The sequence below is a fragment of the Girardinichthys multiradiatus genome, chromosome 4 (genome assembly GCF_021462225.1).
Source record: "Girardinichthys multiradiatus isolate DD_20200921_A chromosome 4, DD_fGirMul_XY1, whole genome shotgun sequence".
Taxonomy (NCBI): domain Eukaryota; kingdom Metazoa; phylum Chordata; class Actinopteri; order Cyprinodontiformes; family Goodeidae; genus Girardinichthys; species Girardinichthys multiradiatus.
Window position 1 is genome coordinate 24,748,783 of NC_061797.1, and position 24,153 is coordinate 24,772,935.

The 24,153-nt window shown below is 42.9% G+C and overlaps 1 protein-coding gene across 8 annotated transcripts in view; it reads right to left on the reverse strand.

Moving 5' to 3' along the window:
• tjp1a (tight junction protein 1a) overlaps positions 1 to 24,153 on the reverse strand; it is a 117,820-nt gene that overhangs the window by 2,238 nt on the left and 91,429 nt on the right. For 2 of the 8 annotated variants that reach the window (XM_047364027.1, XM_047364034.1), the window contains 20 exons: positions 23,917 to 24,022; positions 23,568 to 23,718; positions 22,253 to 22,361; positions 21,956 to 22,175; positions 20,861 to 21,045; positions 20,506 to 20,601; positions 19,866 to 19,892; positions 17,519 to 17,601; positions 17,074 to 17,284; positions 12,132 to 12,232; positions 11,679 to 12,029; positions 10,555 to 10,800; positions 8,634 to 9,449; positions 8,424 to 8,506; positions 8,103 to 8,279; positions 7,197 to 7,303; positions 6,782 to 7,035; positions 6,360 to 6,514; positions 6,059 to 6,279; positions 4,265 to 4,408 (listed from right to left, as the gene is read on the reverse strand). In XM_047364027.1, the coding sequence (XP_047219983.1) occupies positions 4,265 to 4,408; positions 6,059 to 6,279; positions 6,360 to 6,514; positions 6,782 to 7,035; positions 7,197 to 7,303; positions 8,103 to 8,279; positions 8,424 to 8,506; positions 8,634 to 9,449; positions 10,555 to 10,800; positions 11,679 to 12,029; positions 12,132 to 12,232; positions 17,074 to 17,284; positions 17,519 to 17,601; positions 19,866 to 19,892; positions 20,506 to 20,601; positions 20,861 to 21,045; positions 21,956 to 22,175; positions 22,253 to 22,361; positions 23,568 to 23,718; positions 23,917 to 24,022 (3,843 nt within the window). The remainder of the gene's footprint in view (positions 1 to 4,264; positions 4,409 to 6,058; positions 6,280 to 6,359; positions 6,515 to 6,781; positions 7,036 to 7,196; positions 7,304 to 8,102; positions 8,280 to 8,423; positions 8,507 to 8,633; positions 9,450 to 10,554; positions 10,801 to 11,678; positions 12,030 to 12,131; positions 12,233 to 17,073; positions 17,285 to 17,518; positions 17,602 to 19,865; positions 19,893 to 20,505; positions 20,602 to 20,860; positions 21,046 to 21,955; positions 22,176 to 22,252; positions 22,362 to 23,567; positions 23,719 to 23,916; positions 24,023 to 24,153) is intronic. The other 6 variants (XM_047364030.1, XM_047364029.1, XM_047364036.1 and 3 more) reach the window with 6 other exon arrangements.

Consider the following 24,153-nt stretch of genomic DNA (forward strand, 5'->3'; position numbering starts at 1 on the left):
CATAAACTTGCTGTGCTGCCAATATAAGTTAAAATCTAAGCCATCTCCTTACATCAAAAGTCTAATATATGTGCTTTACTGCGGTCAGTACTTGTTCTGAACACATGTACACATGAACAATGGATCGGACTGAGCACCACTGGCTGAGAACAGACATTTCCAGTCAGCTTTTAAATCCTTCTCTTTGGTAATTCTCATTAATAAACACACAGTGTAAGCAAAACTAACAAAACAAAAGACCCTGTCCCCTCAAATCAGTCCTACACTCCGCATAGATGTACATTTTTATTTCTGTCAGTCAGTCATCTTCTATACTGCTTCTTCCATAGTGGGTCGCGGGGAAGCTGGTGCCTATCTCCAGCAGTCTATGGGCGAGAGGCGGGGTACAGCCTGGACAGGTCGCCAGTCCATCGCAGGGCAACATACAAACTACCATGCACACACTCATTCATACACCTAAGGGCCATTTAGAGAGACCAATTAACCTAACAGGTCAATTTGATTAATTTTATATAAATATGTCAGATATAGATTATAAAACACAGATTTTAATTAACATAAAAACATCTGACTAATTGTATCAAGAAAATGTACAATTACTGAAACTCTATGACTCCATTCAATATTGTGATGTTTAATTAAAGCACTATAAAACACAAATGCATTTTAACATCTTAAAGATGTTAAAATGACAGCAGACGTAAGTATTCCAAATAGCTGCAGATTTTGCAACATACGGACTGATTCAACTGTGTAATCTTTTCACCAGGTTTGCGTTACGGGAGCTCCCTCTGGTGGTATGTTAACTGAAGGCTTTTTTATGATCGTGAATCAACAAATGAATGCAGATGTTGCCAAATTGCACTTCCTAGTGTTCACATCCTTTTTGGGACAGAAATCCTAGGGTTGCAGCTGAATTCAGAGGGACCTGCTGAACTACTGTGGACTGGACGTAAGCTTATGTGAGAACAGAGTGGAAGAAGACGTCATACGGCTGTAAAAAAAAAAAAAAAAAGCATCATTGGTAGCAGTTTAAAATATTTAGCTAGTTTTCATTTTTGATTTGCTTATGTAAGTTTGTGGGCACTTTGAAAACTACTGTGACAATAAAAATATATCTTAGTTATAAAGATCGTACAAGGACAGCTAAAGGTCTTTGGAAAAGGTGCACAGTTTAGAAAGGCAGATAAATACTGACCTAGATTATTCTCAGAGAAACAAAACATGTTAAACATCACTTAGTGGCATAACGATGAGCATGAGATACAAACAGAATATAGAGGTCACTTCTAGGAACTTTACACAAACACGTCAGATGTTAAGGTGTCCATAAGGTGCACTAATGTGGTGAAACCTTAAAATAATGTGTTTTTATCAATATGTTGTCAAATCCAAACTGCTCATTAATGAGACATTTACTCAGCTAAACGATTTCACACTGGTGCAGATAAAAGTATTAGGTAACCACAGTGAGAAGACCACTGTGGGGAAGAGAAGCACAGATGAAAGGGAGGCTGCCAGACTTGAAGAGGAGAGTAAAAGGAGAAAGCAAAGAAGCAAAGTGAGAGGAAACCCACAGAAGGAGGCCTGAGAGTGGTCGTGCTTCACAATAAGGGGATTACGATGCAGCCCCAATAATCCTCCCCCAATTCTGCAGGATGACAAAGTGAGCTGACATTTCTTTCAGAGCCCTTAGTCTCATCTCTAAAATGAGGCTAATTAGCAGCTAATCCTGACCACTGCTGAAATCACCGCTGGTTTTGAAGACAATTTATGGGAAGGACAGTGTTAACAGAAGAGGACAGAGGGAGGACTTCCTGACTTTAAACTTCTTCTGTTCTTTCTTTAGTGCTAATATAGAAGTTCATTTATTTTCTAAAGGCTTAAACTATTATTTTGCTTTGGAACAATATAGAAGAGCATGTAACAAGATGTACTGTATGTCAGAATAATATTCCATAGATTAATTTGCACTTATGGTTGTGTTTTTATTAGTGATAACTGGCTCAGATGTTTTTTCTAATATGTAGTATAGATTCATTCAAACCCTATTTGGGGGAAGAGCAGATCCAGCATTTAGAAAATCAACCCGCGCAAGTTCTGGGGTGTTTTGTGCAATGAAAGATTAAAATAAGAAGCGTGTTTTGTACATTTCAGGCGGACGAATGCCAAGACGGACAAGGCAAACTGTGCGACATCATTGCTGGTGGCTGATTGGAAAGTTTATCTAAAAAACCTTGAGATACAGGAACCAAAGTCTGACCCTTCAGCCTACAACTGGAAATAAACACCAGCGAGAGGACAGGAGCTTCATACTATATAACAGGTTTATTGGATTTGCTGATGGTCTTTAATTACCTAATAGTCTGAATCAATTCAAAGAAAACGTATTCTTATTTCGAGAATTAGGCCTAGTTCATACATTACAATATATACTCAGTCCAGGCAGGAATGGTGTAAACAACACGTGATACCAATAGATATAAAGCTCCCTCTAGTGCAATATCAGCATAAAGGAAAAAATGCATATATATACTAATAGTTATCTAATAACTATAATAAAAAAAATAAAAATAAACAAATACAAAATCATCTTTAGCTCCTTACATGAAACCCAAGCCTGTTGCTGGGGTTGTTCCCTCAGCACCTAGAAGATACATCATATTACTGTCTGTCTTGTCCGCCTCGATATTCGAGCACCTAAAAGTAATGTTGTGGTCCTACATTTTCAGCATACCGGCCTTGTCTCGGACAAGCTGGACTCGTGATTTTTTTTTCTCACAACCAGCGAAGACCACAGCTGCAACATCCTTTTTTTTTTCTTTTTTTTTTTTTTTACAGCAAATTAGTGTGAAACTGCTGGCTGAATTTAAAGGCAACCAAAAAGGGTTTGCCCCCATTCATGCTGAGGATGAAAATCTGAGAGGGAGAAGAAAACAAGAAGAAGAAAGATTTTCCAATGTAAATATATTTACTGTCTGTACAACAGGCAGAAAGAAAAGGAACAATAAGCGAGTCCTCTGCCTCCACCAGCCACCTTCCCTCACTCTGCATGCAGTTAATGCTAAGTTTAGCTGGATGTGTATGCATTTCTCCAGACCTCTCAGTTCAACTTTTTATCAGCTTCATAGATTTATTCCATTAGTGGCAAGTAGCTGAGGGTCTCCTTACATACAGGTTAGAGTTCACCGTGGCAATGCAGCTCACTGAAAAAGTTAGGTTCAGCAGTTCAACCAGTTAGTCTGGAACACAATATTATGATTACTGGAATGGTCTAGACCCGGTCTCAGTTTAGGTGGTCTTGACCATAACACTAACTAAAACTAATGAAACACATATGCTTTATTGCACCAAACACCCAAGAACATGTTCTGAGTCCACTTGTGTCAAAAGAGAGCGTTTATGTTCCTGCGTGTTCGATTTTTGACTAATGCTGAGTTTTTATATCCCTCAGCCAATGGAGGAGCTAAACATTAGTTTTAATAATCTACACTGTAGTTAAAGAGATGATTGTGGTTTGCTTTTTTTTTTACAACTTGAGCTTAAACACAGAGGAGAGGAAAAAAAAAAAACTGACTATAAAAGTATGTTTGCTCCTACCTAAAAGTCAGAATCAAAAATAGCTCTTTTGAAGACAGAATCTCTAATTTTAGAGACGTGGACTTCAGTATGAAAGCAAGATATCTTTGTTTAACTTAGGATTTTATGAGGAATGACAGGTTGTATTGGTTATGACGATGTCCCAGATTCCAGAAGATCTGTATCAGATATTGAGCCGTTTGATCTTCAGGTCAGGATTTGGGCGGCTATGTGAGAACAATGCTAGTGAGCGGAGAAGCATGCGTTACAGCTCTGTCTGATGAAACTCAATATTGCACAGCCAAGCATCCAGTGCATGCAAGTTAGGTAAAATGAGATCAAATGATTAAGCTGGGAAATAAACCAGGAGGGAAGTACTGCATCAGTGCGTTAAAGTAATTAAGCTTGTAAAGGAAACCAGTGATATAGCAAAATCAAACTGTGTAGGTGAGTTTACCAACATAAATGATGAAAGGGAAATAAACCCAAAGCGATAATTTGTTTTGTCCCTTAGCTTGATTCTTCTCGATCCTAAAGTTGGAATTCTTAAATGTCTGATTTTGGATCGAATAAACCGAGAACCAAGACAAGGGAAAATTGCAGATTTAACAAGTGACCAAAAATCCTTAATTCGTCACAAAGCCAGCCCAAACGACCCCAGAAGAGCAGAGAGAGCAAAGCATACCCGACGAGGAGTCGGAGGATTTTAGAGCAAAAGACCAACCATCAGGGGTCATTGACGCACAGTGAGGTAAGCGCAGCTCCACAGGCTTCAAGAACTTGAGGCCATGAGGTCCACACATCACCAGAGGGCTGAGCAAAGTCTCTCCTGTGAACACAAACAAAGCATTGTTGCACAATCAATTAGACGGCATCACTTCTGCAAATTGTCATCTTTCAAATTGAAATTTTATCATAAATTTTGTTTTTACATTAAATCCTGTACGCGTTTTTCTGTACAAAACGTGCTGTATGTGAACTCAGAACATTAAATATTTCAGATTAGATTTGGACAATCAAATTCCTTTTAAATCCGTTTTACTTTAATCTTATTTTGAGATCACAGATGAAGTAGATGAATTTGGTGTGTGTGGGATTTTGTCACAAGAAAAAGCAACGAAAGAGACAGACTGAACTGCAGATGGCATGCATATGCTCCATCAAAATACAAAGTAAGCATAGTTGAGAGCTCTACCTACGAACTCGGAACATAATTCCAACCTTAAGAGATAAACGTGCTTGATTAGTAAGGTTTTAATCCTGTAATTCAACTAAACTATTTTGGTCACTTTTCTGCCATTTTTCTACAAGCTTTCCATTCCTCTTGCTCTCACTCGCTTTAAAACACCGATTAAATGAAATATTCTTTCATTAAAGGGATGTTCAGTGCTCATTGCTCATTCTCAAAGGCTGATATGTGACAGCATCCAGCTGCTGGTTGGTGGGACTTCTGCAGCTGCTCCGCTGCTGAGGCAGGCGAGGATGTGGCTGGATTTGTTTAGCATCACACTGCAGCTGCTGCTATGGAAATTTCCAGTCGGACTTCTGCTTAAAGCCACCTCGTAGACTCAGGAGTTCAGGAATACTGGAACGTTTAGATTTAACATCATTACCAAACCAATCACGCAATCATCTGCTGCCTGGTGTTATGACAACAAGGATGAGATGTCACAGGTGTAATTGCTACACAGTTAAAGTGACGGACACCATCCCAGATTTGCAGTCACGATTACACCTAGAGTCTATCTCAGCAGGGACAGTGCAGCTACACCTGGTGACTGGTACTGTAGTCCCTACAAGATATGCCAGCCTTTCTCCATCTGTTCCAGGAAATATCGTCAGGAGGTAATGCAAAACCTACTATCAAGGAACAACAAGGTCAACAAAAGCTCAGTCCAGAAAGTGCAACTGCATCCATCGCAACAATGAGCAGGTGAATAAATATTTCAGTGTGCGGGTCATTTTGCACCATTACCACTTGATATTTTTACAGTGTTTGCCTTTTTGTGCCCAATAGATTTTTCTGGTGTACATTTGTACCCGCTTTGGGAGCATTTCATGTCTGCTTTGACACCCAAACATTTTAAAATTATTTTCTATGATTGCTTCATTAGTCTACTGTAATCAAAGATTATAATCTGTCAGAGTCAACTGGACCAGATGCGGTTTAGAACAATAAATTATGCAAATGGGTCGCAATATACATTACATCAGTTTTCAGTCTTTTTTCAGATTATTTAAGAAAATACACTAATACCGAGAAGAAAAAGTTCATATATAATTCTGGTACATGGGTATAAAACAGCTTGTTCACAGGGAGGAAATGGATGTAAAAAGAGACACAATTACAATGCATGGTTGACCACCAGCTGCCGAAAAGAATCTTGGTCCACATCACGTCACAGCAGTAAAGTGGAGGACCACACTTAAGATAATGAAGAGAAGTGTCCCAACCTCCTCCATTTCTGTGATGAGTTACCTTTCTCCTTGTCGAGCGGCGGCAGGATGCTGTTGTCTCGGCAGACCTTGAAGTAGATCTCCTGCTCCACTCCATCGGGGATGGCGCCCTGCGGGATAATTATGCTGACACCTGTCTCGATGGAGCTCAGGACGCCTCCGTTAGAGTTGAAGATACCGCGAGCTGTTGCAACCACAGTGTGACCCTCGTCTTCATCCTCGTCATCTTCGAGGGCGCTGGGGCTGGGGGACGGATACATTTACTGTGATTCTCTCTGGAGAATGGCTTTGGTCTAATCTGGACTCAGACCTGGTTCTTTTACCTCACAGGGATGGCCTTGGGTACAGCGTTCACGTTATTCTGCTGGTGTTTGGAGCGATTATCCACAGTACGTGTGAAAGTGTCTACGCCGCTGTCGTGGTCCACATTCTGAGGCTGCGGGGGGATCTGAGGCTTCACTGGACTGGAAGTTGGACCCTGATGCACATCAGGTTGAATGCAATACAAGGCATCATATAGTACATGTCAGAAACAGTAACAAAAACAATTTCAACTCCTGTCACTAATGAGTGTAGCCAAGTAAAATGTCTTAAACTTAATATGCTAACATGTCAACATACATGCAAACAATTATTAAAGGCTCATATAGGGACCACAAATTTAACTCCACAAATGTCTGTCATAAAGAAACAAAAAGCATATTACTGATAAATCAGATTCATCTCCTACAATAAATCTGTTTACCTTCGGAGCAATCTCAGGTTTATCGTTGGATAGAAGATTGTGGTTGAATTTGGGACTCTCGAACATCCGCGTGAAAGGTTTGGCTGAGGTGGTGAAGGGCTTGGGAACAAAGCGGTTGTAGCTAGATGGCGCGCCCGCGCTGGGGACCATCTTCGGAGGCTGTTCGCTGGTGCCGTTAACTGGGGACTTCTCAGGGAAACTCTTGTGAGGCAGAAAGTTGCTCTGGACAGTGTTCTCTCGGGCTGGAGGCTTGGCTGTGGGGGAGCCATGCAACACAAAGTCAGATAAGAAAGAAAAAAAAAAACTCCCTGGTGCAAGATCTAGTGAGGATGTATGTATGCAGGGTTTAGCCTTTTGTGATGAACTAAAAGAGACAATTAATTAATTTAGCTTGAAATAGAGCTGCAAACATTACCTTCAGGAGACGGTTTAGGCAGTGTGGCTGGTGGCAGAAAAGGTGTCACCTGAGGAACTGGTTCATACTTTTTCTCCAATGGACTCGGTTTCTCTACTGACTCAGTCCTGTAATATAAGAATGAAAGGACAAAAGTTCAGCTTGAAAGGAGAAATGCAAACAAAGGAAAAGCATTTATGAAGGTTACAGTAACATCAATTTAAAACATTTGTTAGCACCATAAAATTCTTTCCAAAGTGTTGCTTGCAGCCCTACATGTTATAGAGTCACTAGCAATGAACCAATTTAAGACATAACTAAATGTAATTTGAAACAATTACGCAAAATCTAAGCCTTTTTGAGGCCTAAATTTAGATAATTAAATGTAAGACTTTTTAAGACCTTGCATTAAAAGGTCAGGTCAGTGAATAGTAGCTCTTTACACATTTAATCTCTCCAACGAGACTTGGAATAAGTTAGTCACGCACTGGTGTCAGTAAATGAGAGCACAGAGGAAGAAAAGGGGCTTAAGGTGATCAGTCCCTAATATGTCATGCAATGGCAAATTAACACTGTAAAAGGGTTTAGTTAGCATGCACGATGTGTGCAAAAGTCTTGAGTCATCCCTCATTTCTTCATATTCTGGGTCTAACGGTTTTTTGCTTTTCCTACATTTAACTCTGATCTGAGCCATTCAGGTTAGAGAAAAAGAAGAAACAGAGACAGTAAAGCATCGAAAAATATTTTAAATCTGTCACAAACATACATTGACATCTTTTTTGAACACCAATAAGGCAGTGGTAACGTGTGGAGGTTAAATTGATATTATTTTATACACTGGACCTGGATAATAGAGGAAAAATCCAAAGCCACTCTACAAACATCATGTCTAAGGCGCTAGGAAATGTCAGTAGTACTGAGCATCACCTGGGGAAGCTGTGAGTTGTTTGTGCTTGTGGTTGTGGTTTGTTAGGCCCAGTCTGAAGTCTGTCAAAGTAGGACAGCTGCTTCCGGTAGTAATCCTCGTCCTCCTCAGGATCGTAATGGTTAGAGCGGACAATGTCGTCAGCTGGCTTAGACTGCGGCTTCTGGGGCTCTGGAGCTCTGGAGTTGGTTCAACAGTGAGGAATATCAATGTGAGGAGCAACGTTAAACACTCCAGGAGCAGAGATTATGTTCAAGGGAACTATAAAGATGCAACATCACAGAATTTTAAATCTATGCATGGGAAATTATCTACAGGCTTACCTAAAGGTCTTCTCTTGGTCCAGGTTGCTCAGAGAATTTGCTTTAGGGATCACGCCACCTGCTTTCAGGGGTAAATCAGCTGCCTACAGAAATCAAACAAACATCCTATTAGTTGGACAAAGTGTTAATGCTGTCTCCCCCAAAAGCTAGTTTGTCAAACAGTTAAAAGTCAATGCGCAAGTTAAGACACGTAAAAAAAAAACTCTTTACTCTGTTTCCAGTTGAATCTCCTGAGTCTCTGGCTCGATCCACAGACACAGACCGTTTGTTTTCAAACATCTTGACCCTCGTCAGCACCGACTGGGGCCGCATGGCAGGATCTTCCTCCTGCGGCTCGTCCCTGGAAGGTGCGGGTTTTGCAGCTTCCATGGGAGAAGGAGAGTGGGCCTCAGCTTTAGGTGGAGGTGTTAGGCTGACTACAGAGTTTGCTGGAGTCGGGTCGAAGTGCTGAGGTCTGTAGCCTTTCGGCTGCAGGCTCGGCCCTTGGTTATATGCGGGTCGCTGAGGTGCGGGTTCTGGGGAGCGGCTGGCTAAGGGGTAGCCCAAGTGGGAATCCCGGTCATAGCTGAGATCAAATCCTTGAGGAGGTGGTGGGAGCTCATCATAATGAACCGGGCCTGGACCTGTCGGTTTACCATAACGAGGTCGTCCATCAAATCCCTGCTGCGGTGGGGGCTCATCGTAGCGTAGAGGGGGGGTGTACTGTGCATCGGGGCCATCGCCGTAACGCATACGGAGATCATAACCCTGGGAGTTGGCAGTAGAGGGCGGCTGGCCATAGGGATTCCTCTGTTGCTGGTCATACTGAGGCACACTGTTCTCATAGAGCGGGATATGATCGTTGCTTCTGTACTCTGGGTAACCCCCTCCACCACTGCTGATGTCATAGCGACTGGGAGGATGGTCGTAGTCTCGGTACGGCTGCTGGTCAGGCTGGTGTAGCTGCGGGGGGTTATAATTCACAGCTTTCATGCTGTTCGTGATTCTCCCCGCATTTTCCATGCTGTACGGATCCTTCTGAAACATCTGCCAAACAAATGCAAAAAGAACACGACTGAGAACCCCACACACAGGCTTCACAAATGATAGGTAGTATGTAAAACACAACAGTTTAAGGATGAAAAAGTGAAAGTCCTTGAAATTAATTACAGAAGAGGAAACAGGACGGGAAAAGACCTGAAATAGACAACCTGAGAGGGAGGTGTTACTAGTCAGAATACATTTTAGACCGAACAGAAATTGCAGCGCAGCCGAAGGGTGCAAAAACATCTCAAAGTAAGTCTGCAACTCCAACTTATTGAAATTAATTCAAGAAATAACAACACATATTTAAAACAAACTTCAACAAAACAATGGGATCAACCTTTCTTTCCCAATGACGAGTAAACAAAAGTGACACGTTAAGTCTCTACTGTTAACATACTCCCAGATGTGGTGGTTTGGTTCTTTTAATCCTGACACATGCAGATGTGCACATGTGCAGTAAGAAAAATCGCCCACTGTCTTGATGCAGTTTAAAAGAAACTAAATATCCACAATAATTGGAATAAATACAAGCATATACTTGGAAAAAATTTTATAAAATGAAAAAAAAAAAAGAAAACCAATTACTTTTATTTTGGTTAAATAGTCATATACTTTCCATAAAAATCTGAAAAAACTGTTAAAAACATAATAGGCCAGAGTAGAGATATTGCTGGAAAGTATATGGCTACTTTTACAAGGAAATAATGATTTAGTCTGCACTGACAAACACGGCAAGATCTCTAGCGCTAGAAGTTAACACAGGATGAGGCAAACATGTTGCAGCCATGCAAAGAAGATAAGCAACAGTGAGAGCTGCAGAGTTTCCACCCCTCGTCAACATGTAGGCAAATTAGCACAGCCACCAGCTCCCAGGCCCACTGTTGTTTACCGACATTTGGCCTCCGCACCCTTGCACGCTCACACCCACACACATCTATGTCTCTTCTGGGCAGCACTTTGATCAGCTGACATGCAGGGCAGAAAGATAGAGAGACAGAGAGAAGCAGGAGGCAGGTAGACAGGCAGCAGCAACACAGGAGATCAGACCGAGCTGAGTAGAGCCGAGCCAGGTTCACCAAGCGTCCAGTGGCGGTCGGATGGATACCTTTGGTTCTGGACTGGCCAGTCCGGACTGTAGAGGCTCTGGGGTGATTCTCTGAGGTGCTAGCTCAGGGGTGGGCCTCCTAACCGAACCAGCCTCTTGGCTGGGGCTCGGCTTGCTGTAAGGAGCTGCAGGAGCCTCATCAATGCTCAGAGCCCCTACAGTTTTTACAGTAACGTCGACAGCTGGGGGCACTGCCTCAGCCAGGGGCTCAGGCTGCCTCAAGATGCTAGGCGTGGTCTCTGCTTTCTGTGAAGTGGGTTCAGAAATGTTTAATAACACGCGCTATCACACTACGGTGCAGTTTCAACAAATGCTACTAGGTCCTCAGCCCCCTTCTACAATCTTCTGCTCAGGATTTACTCCTGCGGCCTACGCAAAACCCACCTCCTCATTTAACAGATCTAAAAAGTAGCAGGACAAAGTTTCATCGTTAAAGAATACTAATTTGATTTTAATTCTGTGGTTACAATACATATTTAAATATGTATATAATATCTATATATAATAAATATGTGTATAATAAGTAAATATTTTCCCCGCTTTTGTGATCAACAGCACATCATTAGATGACAAAACGTTTCTATTTTAAATACACACCTGCCAAATAAATATTATTTAATACATTTCACATGTACACTGAAGTAACACGGGTATTTCCATCATGCACATAATACTTTCTGGTGTCATAAACAGAACAAGGTGCACATTGGTGATTACTGGTACAGACACGTATTAAAATAAAAACAGGATTTTTCTCTCACAGTGACATGAGCAACAATCGGACAGCTGAGACAGCTCGTGGTTACAATTCACAACAGGAGAACTTTTGAGCTTCTTGTTTGCAAAAGTAAATAAAAATATTCCACACTAACAAACATCAAAGACGCAAAGAGGTAAAATAGATACTGTAATAAATATATATGTATATTGTATTTCTGTATATAATCTTGATAAATACCTGCCCCACATCAGTTTTTACTTCATTGCTGATATTGTTTCATAAAAGCACACAGAATAACTGCAGAGAGGAAAGAGTGCGTTCAATAGCGCCTCCAGAAAACCCTTCTAACGCACACCACGTCCTCCAGACAACAGGGGAGACGTACAGCTCTCAGAAACGCTACCTGCTGCGGCACTGGGGCTTTGAACCCAGCCGGATCGATGCGGTTCAGCGGGTCCGGCTGAACCGAGTGCGAGTAGGCCGCGTAGCCAGGGGGCTCCTGGATGACCGGCGGCTCCTCCCGGACAGGCTCCGAGGAGCGGGTGATGGCCGGCTCCGTGGGCAGAGCCACGTCGTCGTTTAGCGTCTCATCCAGCTCCTGGTCAGTGTAGGCCCCTCCCTCCGTGTCCGTGTCCTCGTAGTCAGAGGTGTGCCGACTGTCGGTGCTGTACATGGAATACTCGCTCCCTGGTGCCGACAGGTAGGAAAGCCGGTCGTCATGGAGGTCTAGGTCGTCATCAGCTGCCCCATCAGCCTGACAAAAATAAAACAGAGCAGGTGATACATTTAAATATAAATAAACAGCTTTAACATTTGATTTCATTTGTTTAAGCTGGTGTGCTTGGGCATGTCTTACCTTGCCTTCTGAAACCCACACCAACTGGTTCTGTTGCTGCTGGATTAATTCTTTCAGTGCTCCAAACCAACCATCATTCATGCTGTTTAAGTTAATGGTTGCTGAAAGAGGAGGACAAAACATGACATCTCTCCAGTCAAGTCAATAATAGCAATTAGGTATAATTAAGTGACTTGAGAACATATTTAAACCCATTAAGCCTTTTCATCTTTTTGTCACATTATAACCAAGTACCTCAACAACACGAAGTAGCACATAAATGTGAAGAGGAGGAAAAAAATAAAAATCTGTAAAGGGTGGTGTACATATTAATCAGTTCCCATTACTTGTGGCGCATGGACACTCCGGAAGAGCTGCAGAGATAAACAGCTCAGGTGGGAGAATCTACTGAGAGTACAATGGAAGTTACGTGGTAACTATGGCTCTGTGAATTCCTGAAAGACTCCCAGTGGCAGGCTGTGTTCACATAGCCTGGGGGCAGAACATTAGAAAGGAAGGTGATGATTGGTCTGATGAGGTCATGCCTGAGCCCGTTCCCAATGTGAGACACTCACTCATGCTACTACGACAGTAACCTAAACTTTTCATAGACACCAGTTTCAGTAGGAATCCCTCATGACGACTATTAAATCGAGGCACGTGACGGGGGGAGGTCGAGAAATATCGACTAAAAATAGTCGGGCTCGCCTCCACGCACAGCGTGGGCTCTGGAACCCATCTCCTTGAGAGGGGCTGGACTCCATTATTCTGCTGGGGGACTTCAACGCCCACGTGGGAAACGACAGTGACACCTGGAGAGGCGAGATTGGGAGGAATGGCCTCCCCGATCTGAATCCAAGCGGTGTTTTGTTATTGGACTTCTGTGCTAGTCACGGATTGTCTATAATGAACACCATGTTCAAACATAAGGGTGTCCATCAGTGCACTTGGCACCAGGACACCCTAGGCAGGAGGTCAACGATTGACTTTGTTGTCGTATCATCAGACCTTCGGCCGCATGTTTTGGACAGTCGGGTGAAGAGAGAGGCTGAGCTGTCCACTGATCATCACCTGGTGGTGAGTTGGATCCGCTGGAGGAGGAGAAAGCCGGACAGACTTGGCAGGCCCAAGCGCATAGTGAGGGTCTGCTGGGAACCTCTGGCGGAGCCCTCGGCCAGGGATGTATTCAACTCCCACCTCTGGGAGAGCTTTGACCAGATTCCGAGGGATGTTGGAGACATAGAGTCAGAGTGGACCATGTTCTCCGCATCTATTGTCGATGCTGCTGCCCGTAGCTGCGGCCTTAAGGTCTGCGGTACCTGTCGTGGTGGCTATCTCCGAACCCGGTGGTGGACACCGGCAGTAAGGGATGCTGTCAAGCTGAAGAAGGAGTCCTATCGGCTATGGTTGGCTTGTGGGACTCCTGAGGTGGCTGATGGGTACTGTGGGGCCAAGCGTGCCGCGGCCCGGGCTGTGGCAGAGGCAAAACTCGGGCCTGGGAGGAGTTTGGTGAGGCCATGGATAAGGACTACTGGTTGGCCTCAAAGCGATTTTGGCAAACCGTCCGGTGCCTCAGGAGGGGGAAGCAGTGCTTCGCCAACACTGTTTACAGTGGGGGTGGGAGGCTGCTGACCTCAACTGGGGACATTATCGGGCGGTGGAAGGAGTACTTCAAAGATCTCATCAATCCTGCCATCACGCATTCCCTGGTGGAAACAGAGGCTGGGTACTCGGGGTTGGACTCTTTCATCACCCAGGCTGAAGTCACCGAGGTGGTTAAAAAGCTCTGTGGTGGCAGGGCTTCGGGGGTGGATGAGATCCGCCCTGAGTACCTCAAGTGTCTGGATGTTGTGGGGCTGTCATGGTTGACACGTCTCTTCAACATTGCGTGGCGGACGAGGACAGTGCCTCTGGATTGGCAGACTGGGGTGGTGGTCCCCCTTCATAAGAAGGGTGACCGGAGGGTGTGTTCCAACTACAGGGGGATCACACTCCTCAGCCTCCCTGGTAAGGCCTACGCCAGGGTATTGGAGAGGAGAGTCCGGCCGATAGTCAAACCTCGGCTTCAGGAGGAGCAGTGTGGTTTTCGTCCCGGCCGTGGAACACTGGACCAGGGGCCCTTTATTAGGGGCCATCCGGTCTCTGTACGAGCGGAGCAGGATTTTGGTTCGCATTGCCGGCACTAAGTCGGACCTATTCCCGGTGCATGTTGGACTCCGGCAGGGCTGCCCTTTGTCACCGGTCCTGTTCATAACTTTTATGGACAGGATTTCTAGGCGCAGCCAAGGGCCGGAGGGGGTCTGGTTTGGGGACCAGTGGATTTCGTCTCTTCTTTTTGCAGATGACGTGGTCCTGCTGGCCCCATCTAGCCAAGACCTACAGCATGCATTGGGGTGGTTCGCAGCCGAGTGTGAAGCGGCTGGGATGAAGATCAGCTCCTCCAAGTCCGAGACAATGGTTCTCGACCGGAAAAGGGTGGCTTGTCCTCTTCAGGTTGGAGGGGAGTTCCTGCCTCAAGTGAATGAGTTCAGGTATCTCGGGGTCTTGTTCACGAGTGAGGGAAGAATGGAGCGGGAGATCAACAGACGGATCGGTGCGGCTGCCACAGTAATGGGGGCACTGTGCCGGTCCGTTGTGGTGAAGAGAGAGCTGAGCCGAAAAGCGAAGCTCTCGATTTACCGGTCGGCCTACGTTCCTACCCTCACCTATGGCCATGAACTGTGGGTCATGACCGAAACAACGAGATCCCGGATACAAGCCGCTGAAATAAGCTTCCTCCGTAGGGTGGCCGGGCACTCCCTTAGAGATAGGGTGAGGAGCTCGGCCATCCGGGAGGGGCTCGGAGTAGAGCCGCTGCTCCTCCACATTGAGAGGAGCCAGTTGAGGTGTCTCGGGCATCTATACCGGATGCCTCCTGGACGCCTTCCTTGGGAGGTGTTCCAGGCACGTCCCACCAGGAGGAGGCCCTGGAGGCATACCAGGACACACTGGAGGGACTATGTCTCTCGGCTGGCCTGGGAACGCATGGGGCTCCCCCCAGAGGAGCTGGTGGAGGTGTCTGGGGAGAGGGACGTCTGGGTGTCTCTGCTGCCCCCGCGACCCGGTCCCGGATAAGCGGAAGACAACGAGTACGAATACAGTTTGAATAGGGATACATACTATGGGTCAAAGGGTGGCCCACTCATGGACCTCAACGCTAAAGGAAGGTCCCATGCAGCCACCGGGACAACTCTGCTCCTGCAACCCAACAATTCTGCGGGGAAGAGCCTGTTCCACACTGGGCTGATGCCAAGTACCCAACACAGGCCAGCTCTTGTACCAAAACTGTGGTGGTCGGCAACCTGAAACTGATGCCGAGAGTCATGTGCACTGTGCTTTCTGGGATGCTTAGTCAGGGATCCCATGCCTATGCTGTGGCCATCCCAAACGTTCAAGGCCTGTCTGGACTGCCATTGGCGTTCCAGCACCCTCTCAGCCTCAGGCCCATCCCACCTGGAAGCGGAAGAGCCATCCTGACAGATGCTCCACACGCCTTCTATCACAAGCAACCACAGAGAGACCGAAAGAAGATCGCCAATCATGCCGGTAGAGGCCCACAAAGTTCACTCCAACTACAAAGTCACCATCAGGAGGATGCTTTACAGCATGTGTGCTTGCCTCACTCAGATCTGCAGAACACCGATAAGAACACGGATTTACGGACAATCAACCTGCGAACGTCAGGTTCACAGCTAGAGGATCGAAGAGACCGGATGTAGCCTCGCCTCGTGTTATTTGTAGCAGTGACGCCCAGGTAGGCTACAGGTGATGTACGTGACTTTGTTTACATAAAATCCCAACCTGCGTGGACCTCAAGGAGACTTATCCACTTTGTTTACTGCCACTGGCAGTCAGGAAGGAATGAAACAGAACAATTAGTCATGCACTCAACGCCCTTTATGGAAGAGTGACAAGAAGAAAGTCATTGTTGCATTATTTTCCACAAGCCATGTAGAACAGGCACCAAATGTGGGAAGGGTGCTTTGATCAGATGTGACGAAAATGTTTCATGTGATACGCAGTGTGTGGCAGTAAATTGCACATTTCCCTCACCCTGAGAACTGCAAAAAACATGCAAACCTCATTCCAGCAGTGCAACAACTCTAAACGGTCACCACTCCACAGAAAATAGTTCAAATTAAAGAATATTCATATTTTAGAGTGGCCCAGTCAAAGTCCAGGGCTAAATCCAATGGAGAATCTGTTGCAAGACTTGAAAATTACCTTTTAATGACACTTTCCATCCAATTTGACTGAGCTGTAGCTATTTTCAGAAATTTCCCTTTCTTTATGTGCAATGATGGTAGAGACACACCTCATAAGTTAGAAATACAACAAAAAGTATAATTCAAAATACCAATTTACTCAGACAGACTGAATAAAAATTAACACTACACTTGACTAATTCTATTTATTAAAAAAGAAAAACAATTATAATTTTCACAACCATGTGCTGCTTTGTCCTGCATCAATGATCAATGCTTTCACATAAAATCCTAATGCAAAGACTCTAGTCGTGACAGCACAAAATGAGAAAAGTTCAAGGGGTGTGAATACTTTTGCAAGGCACTGTATTTGTGACAGCATGTAAAAAGAAGTAATTTTTCTACAATTGTAGTAGACCCAGTTATGTTTTTAAATTCATAAAACAAAACCAATGTGTAAGACAATCAGATCTCTCAGTCACTATGAAGCAGGAGTCAAGAAGTTGGAGACAGACGTTGAAGTTTTATACCGTGGTAGATCTCAACAAGCCTGCAATGCAAGAACTACACTGGGAACTTCAAAGCCAGTATAGTGAATCTGTATTCTCTTAAAGGCAACCGTGAATCATGCTGCCACCATCCACAAACCTCACCTATTTGATTCATGCTACCCTTCAACTAAATCAGAAAGATTTCTGCTTTCTAACCACTGGACTCACTGGTGAAGAGGTGGTGGTTGTTCTTCCTTAATTTGAGAGCTCGCTCGTAGAGCTTTCTGGCACTCTTCCTGGAATCGGGGCACAGCCGGGTCCTCATGTTCTTGACTCCATGTTTGGTGTCTGGGTTTAGAAACACAACAATCGGATACCACTGAGCGTAGTTCAGGCGATCCACTGCGTTGGGGGTGATGTCCAGCACAGCGTGCTTGTCCTTCAATTGCAGAAAACAACAGAATTTCTTTTTTTTTTTCAACTGCAAATATGTTTAGCAAATATTGAGCAAAGTAGACCTAAAGGAAAGCAGTTGCACAACATTTAGTTGAGTAGGGTATACCACCAGAGGGCAGCATTAACACACAAATATCATTATGTCTCACTTATCAAAAAATAATGTAGCAGAAAGGGTAACATCTCCATCTCATGTTGTATGTGTAGTTTTACTCACTCTGTCAATTATCTGTTTGATGGTATGCAGGCGAATGATGCCCGAATTTTTCTGGTCGGTTCCCGCGTCCCTCGGTTCGCTCTCTGTGGAGGACAAACGGGCCGTCACGAAACAACAAACACAGGCTGTGCCCCAATTAGACATTTTTGCACCGTGCAGTTGTCAACTCCCATAAATAGAGCAGTTAAAAGCGCAACGATATCCACAGAATAGGAGAGGACAAGTGTACGTTCATGAAAACAGCTAAATACATACCAAAAATAAAGACAGCAGCCAATTCATGCAGCGGACATCAAGTATTTTTGGAGGGATTAGGGAATGAAATACAGTGAATATTAAATATGTGTGTGCAAGTGCAAGTAGCAGTCTAGATTATAGTGCAGGGAATGTGTTATGTCTGGCTTGTTGATGTTAAATATGCACACTCAAGAGCAGGAGGGTCATTTGGGATTAATGAGACCACAGTGTCATTGCAAGGCTTTGGGGATTTCAGCAGGGATGTGAAGAGGAGTTTATATTTTCAACAAAGATAAGAAACGGTTTCCTGACCAAAAACACAAGGGGGAACAAGGGGTAGTCATCTCACTGGGACGTACGGTAAAGTCAGGACTCAAACACGATAAGCTTAACTTGTAACGGGATCTAAGAACCGCAAACACCGTTTATAAAATATCCTGAGAAATATGTTTAGTGAAGAGCAAATGAACATAGCCATGCACACAGAGGTTCAAGCATGTGCAACACTCTTTTCAGACACTGTGATCTAATGTCATATAAAAAGTTGCCTTTGGCAGTGATTGAGAGATCTGTTTTTCATCACTGCATTAAACTGACAGGACACATACAGGCAAACATGATACAGTGGTCTAAACGTTGTTCCTGAAACAAAACAAAAAAAACGTTTTGGCCCCGTTTACAGTATCCTTCACACTTACTGGCACCCCTGCTGAAGAGTTATAAAAATAAACCTTAAATAAACTTTGCACTAGCTTAATTTTTTCACAAAATAAAAGTAACTTTTTATCTCAGTCTATTTATGAGATGGTAGGTCTACAGAGAAGGAAACACTAAAACAGTCTAAAACTGAAACTGTGACAAACACCGGTTGGATTAGAGCCCAAGGTTACTTTGGCACCACGCGGTCAGCAGGAAGGTAGTGGAAGTAAAATAAATCTCCATAGCTCACTGTTAGAAAACTGCAGGATAATCTGACATGTAAGATTATACTACAGCAATAAAAGCTATATTTATTTAGAGGATTTTTCTTTTTTTTTTTTTTTTTACCAGGGGAGCTATTAAATGTGGATGATGCTGAGATTAAAACATAATTCTACTCTGCATTTATTATTGTTATCATTAAACACTTTATTTTACCCTAATATTACTCATTAATTTTAAACCAAAGTGAAAGAAAGAAAAAGGTCTTTAACTCAATGAAATGGAAAACTATGTGATCTGAAGTCTCTTACTATACTTTCCCATTATTTTTAAATAACCAGTCATCTTTTATGAGTAAATAAGTAAAATAAACCTAGAAAACACTATTTTTAGTCCTAAACATACGTAATAAATATTAATCAGATCATTAAACTCGTCATGGAGGGTTTGTGATTGTCCCCGAAGCATGTTATAATGCACAGCTCGACATGCAGCCTCACCGTTCTCACCTTTCATGGTCAAATCCGTATTAACGAGGGGAATACCACTGACGTGAATGCTTGGCTTGTATTTACGTGCAAATTGAAGAATATTTAAACTCGTCTTCACCGAGAACAAGCGAAGAGGTCACACTGACACACAACAACAACAGCTAGGGGGAGCATAGAAAAGCGGTTCACTCTTCACATTTTCATGAGATCCAACACATGCACGACCCCACAGACAGAGAGCTTGTTTATCAGTGCCGACATTGCGCCAAATGTCTTCAGAAGGGAAAGGTCATGCGAGTCTTCTTTGAAACATAAATTGATTTACATTCATTTTTACACCCTGTTTAGAGTGAAATCCAATTTTATTACTACATTTCCTTTAAACAAGCATCTCCAATCTATCTCGGTGTCTGTGGACAGCTAGTTGTGTGTCAGTATGACAAAACGTATGTGAAATCACATGTTTGTTTTATGGTTATCAGGACTTCTCGTCCCATAAAAAGATAATGACGGAAAATCCGCACATATAATAAAATAAGTGCTATTCCCCTCTATGCGTTAACAAAGCAATGGCTGTTGTTTAAAACATCAACATATTAAGTGAACTAGTCACCAGACACTTGTATATATAAATAATTTTTCATTCACTGACTCAAATAAGACAAAAATATGTGTACTTGATGCACTAAGTGACATACTTTCCCCTCCTTGTTGTTGCTGTGTTTCTGAAAAGAAAATACAGTTACGTAAACATTACTGGAGTTGTTCAAATAAACATTAAGGAAATGGAAACACTTGGGTGGGATTGGGCTGAATCTGAGCGCAGCTGCGTTGAGTGTGAGAACGAAAACCACATTTCTGAGCTGCTTGTAATTTGGAGGTGAAAAGAGGTCGATAAGGACTGGAATAAACACGGATATTCAGTTCTGCTAAAAATATGGAAGAGATGCCATAATGAGACACTCAAGCTGAGAGCATATAGAGGGACTAAGGACATTTTGACAGGTGAACTTAGTAATTTAGTAAAGAAGGAACTTATATTTCTAAAAGAATTGCATGGCATTCAAACAGTGAGTCTTTGTTGTATTAAATTTGTTTTAATCTTTTCCTTGATTTCAGAAGAAAAGGCTTCCAAATTATAAATCTACTTGCTCGTAAGAACACAATAAAAAGTGTGGATCAACAATCAGCTCCATTTTCTATTCGTTTCATAAAGGTCTAGATTTAATATTGCTCAGTTCTAGCGAAGTGTAATGGGTAATTAAAAGTGTGGTCTTGGCCCCAGAGACATACCAGGACACTACACATAAAACAAAAATGATAAGCTTTATGACTTACTTGCTAGTTCAAAAATGTCTGGCTCCTCCCTGGCCAGTTTCTCTCTGGCCACATCTGCGATCGGCCCAAAGATAACCACTGGCCTGAGGAATCCAGCTGTGATCCAACAACACCACATCAATAAGGGGTAAACATACCACTCATCTCAGGAAGGACATTCTTACATGTTAGATGCAAAAACGTAGGTTTGGTAACATGTTTGGCCACGTTAATCATCAAGCAAAGTGCAGAAAACACACCAGCTCACTCTGATACTTGCTACTTGCTGATTTTACTACATTTAAGTATAATAAAAGCTTTTAAAAATGTATGCAGGAGCCTAATACTGCACCTACTGAGGCTTCTAAAGCCTTACCTTCCCTCAGCACAACCCTCTCGTAGGCTGGGAACTTGGTCTGAACCGGCTGGGCCGAGAGGTCCTCCCTGCTTTTCCGCAAATTCCTCTTGGAACTTCGCAACCCTCTGAACCTCCAGAAGTCTGCTCTGTCGCCCCCTGGAGTTTTAGGAAGGGTGTACTGCACGCTGGATAGCTGCTCCGCTCTGCAAAGGAAGCAAATGAATGTAAGATAAAGGAAAAATTCGGATAAAAAAACTGATTTAGGAAGCTCAGATGTTAAGCTTTTGGCTTTCTGCAGTTTGATGCAAAACGTCTCATCATGATACTGTAATTCATAAAGCCACAGATTGCTTTGTGTAAATTAGGAGCTAAGACATGGAAAAGATCCTTAATTGTAAATAATGCAAGGTTAAGGCACAAATTGTGCCTAATAATGTAAGATTATTATGCACAAACTTCAAATATAAAACTTAATATTTACAGTTTGTAATATAGCGAACAAGCTCATAATTTAAGACTTAAAGTCAAGAAAAAGTAAACCCTAATGACAGTTACCTAACCCTGCTTAAAAAAGACAAAACAATGTACTAATATGTATGTGATTAAAATGACTGCAAGTAGATCAATAACATTTATAACTAAAAGACTCATGGGAACTGTATAATAGTGATAAGTCTTTAATGAGTTACCTAGGAAAAAGGCTAGAACATAGTTTATAAAATTGAACGTAGGAGATAAACATGAATTCAGGCTGAAAGATTTTTTTTTTTATGTTTTTTTACTTGTAACCTCTTTTTTAATTGTTTAGTGTTTTTTGTTTTTGTTTCACTTAGCTGTACATCACTTTGATTCAACCTGCATGGGTTGGAATGTGCTTTACATTTGCAGGTTCTGTGTGCAGATAGTAAGAAATGGCAGCTGCCTAGATTACAGTGCATTTCAACTCCTCATATCAACAAACTGAAGACAAAGTGTTAGCTACATTTCATACTTTGTAATCTCTCTTCCTAAAAAGCGTTAACACAAACTGATTTAAAACTCAACTTAATTCCATGCGGATGTTTAAAATACAGTTAAACAGAAATAATCTCCACCTACTAACTCCTGTTTTACCTGTTCTTGTTGGGAATGATGCCTCTTTCCACTTCCTGGTGATTCTTCCCAATGCGGATAGCGAGCCAGGAGCCTAATTTGCCATTGTAGAGCGTATCTACCACACGAAATACCTCGCCCTTGTTAAAGCTCAGTCCGTAGGAAGATTCCTTTTCATACTCGAAATGTGTCCGTATGTAGAAAGAGTCACCAACGTCTGACTCCACTATTCTCCGATACACTGAAATAAGACGAAGAAAAACACAACATTACAACTGTCAATGTGCCCATCCTACTAAAACAATCATTGAAACGTACCATCTTTTTTCTTCTGTGCCAGAATGGTAACAACTTCTCCTCTTGGGAGATCCAACAGAAACAATACCGCCTCTTCTCGGATAATGTTGGCAAAGTCCACATTGTTCACCTATAAATACAGAAATAAAAGAACTGAATTTCTGCTGCTAGAACAGGAGATCCTGGTCTAATATCTTGGACTTGAATGTCCTCCTCTCCTATTATCCAGCTGTTTGCGACTTTGCGTTTTGTTATACAAAGAGAAAAAACCTCTCATCATCAGCAAGAATTCATCTAATAACCAAGCGGCCTTCTGTCATGACCTCCTGCTGCTGCACTAAACACAATAACTGCTGTTTATTGACTCTGCCTGAGGGGCAGCAGGGGAATCAGAAACACATGGACTGGGTCAGTGAACCTCAAAAAGACATCTTTATCCTTCCCAGAAACAGAAGGGCTTGACGTCTTTATCTCCACTAGCACACCGTGACCAAAGGGAAACCACCTAAGGAGGGAAAACAATGTCCTGGAAGTCTCAGATGTGTTTGTGCAGTCAGGAGAGCGTTCAGAGGCACACAGTACGGGCTGCAGCCTAGAGTAGGAATATTCTTAGTAAAAATATTTGAAACTGCTACTGTAAGTTGATCTACTCAGCCTTAAAGCAGATGAAAATGAAGTGAAAACATGTCAGAATGAGTTCAGCAATGACATAAAGAGGGTTTCCATCATCTCATCAACAGAGTCAAACTAGTGTTCAGCCGAACAATCTGTCAACTGTTCTGAGGTCAGAATCGAAAGAACAACCTCTATTGTGTCCTCATTCTGGGAACAACAGGAGATTTTGACTGGAGACAGATCCGGGGAATGACTCATAAACAAACAGATACATTGTTTCTTTATTCCCAAGATATTTTTACAGAGAAGTAGTTCTACTGGCTGTGAACAACATAGATTCACCACCTATTAAATAAGACATAGGGAGAAGTGATGTGTTGTCTATTTTTTGACACTAACACCAGATGTTCTTTCTTTTCAAGCCATGTGGGTTTTGAAAAAAAAAAAAAGAAGCAGCTACAACTTTAAAAACTCAGGTATCAACATCAGTTGCTAAAACTTTCTTTTGAACAGAGACATCTGCTTCATTTGCAGTATTTCCCTCTCTGAAACCCCAATCACATGCATGTGAAAACTGAAAAACTGATGAAATGTTTGTGTGGATCGATTCAGTCAGTAAACAAGGATTTTCTTTATTCTGCAACAATATTTCAAAACGCAAGATGAGCTCAAGTTACTGTAGTTAGAAAACAAGAGCTCAAGAGAAGGGAGTGTAGCATACCCTGAGAATCTGGTCCCCCTCCTCCAGCCCCTCCTTGGCAGCTGGACTATCCTCCAAAACTCCTGCCACAAAAATTCCTACGTCGTTTCCCCCTGCTAACCGCAGCCCAACGCTCTCTCCCTTCTTGAATTTGACCAACTTCATACTTGGCCTGCAGGGAAAAAAAAAAAAAAAACATAGGAGGAAAAACAACGGATCAGTAAATAAAGGGATTTCAAAACAACCATTCTAAGCCAGTTTCAGGATAATATCACTGAAGTGAACAATTCGTGCACTCCGTTTGGCATGAACTTCACACTGCGACTCCACAGATCTGTTCACTGACTTGAAAAACAGCAGGATAATTTACCTGAGAATGCTTTCATCGTGAGCGGCGCTGGGCACTGGTGCATCAGAGGGGCTGACAGGCAGGTCTACGTCTGGCTGTCCGGGTTGTGCATAAACTGGCTTTGGTTCTGGAGCAAAAGCAAACGCAGGGTTTAGTTAGAGCACTGAATATACCAAGCCTGGAGCATAAAATAATGATGGTTTTACACACATGGACTCATTTTAACCAGGCGTCGGCATACGTTGCATTACTTTATGA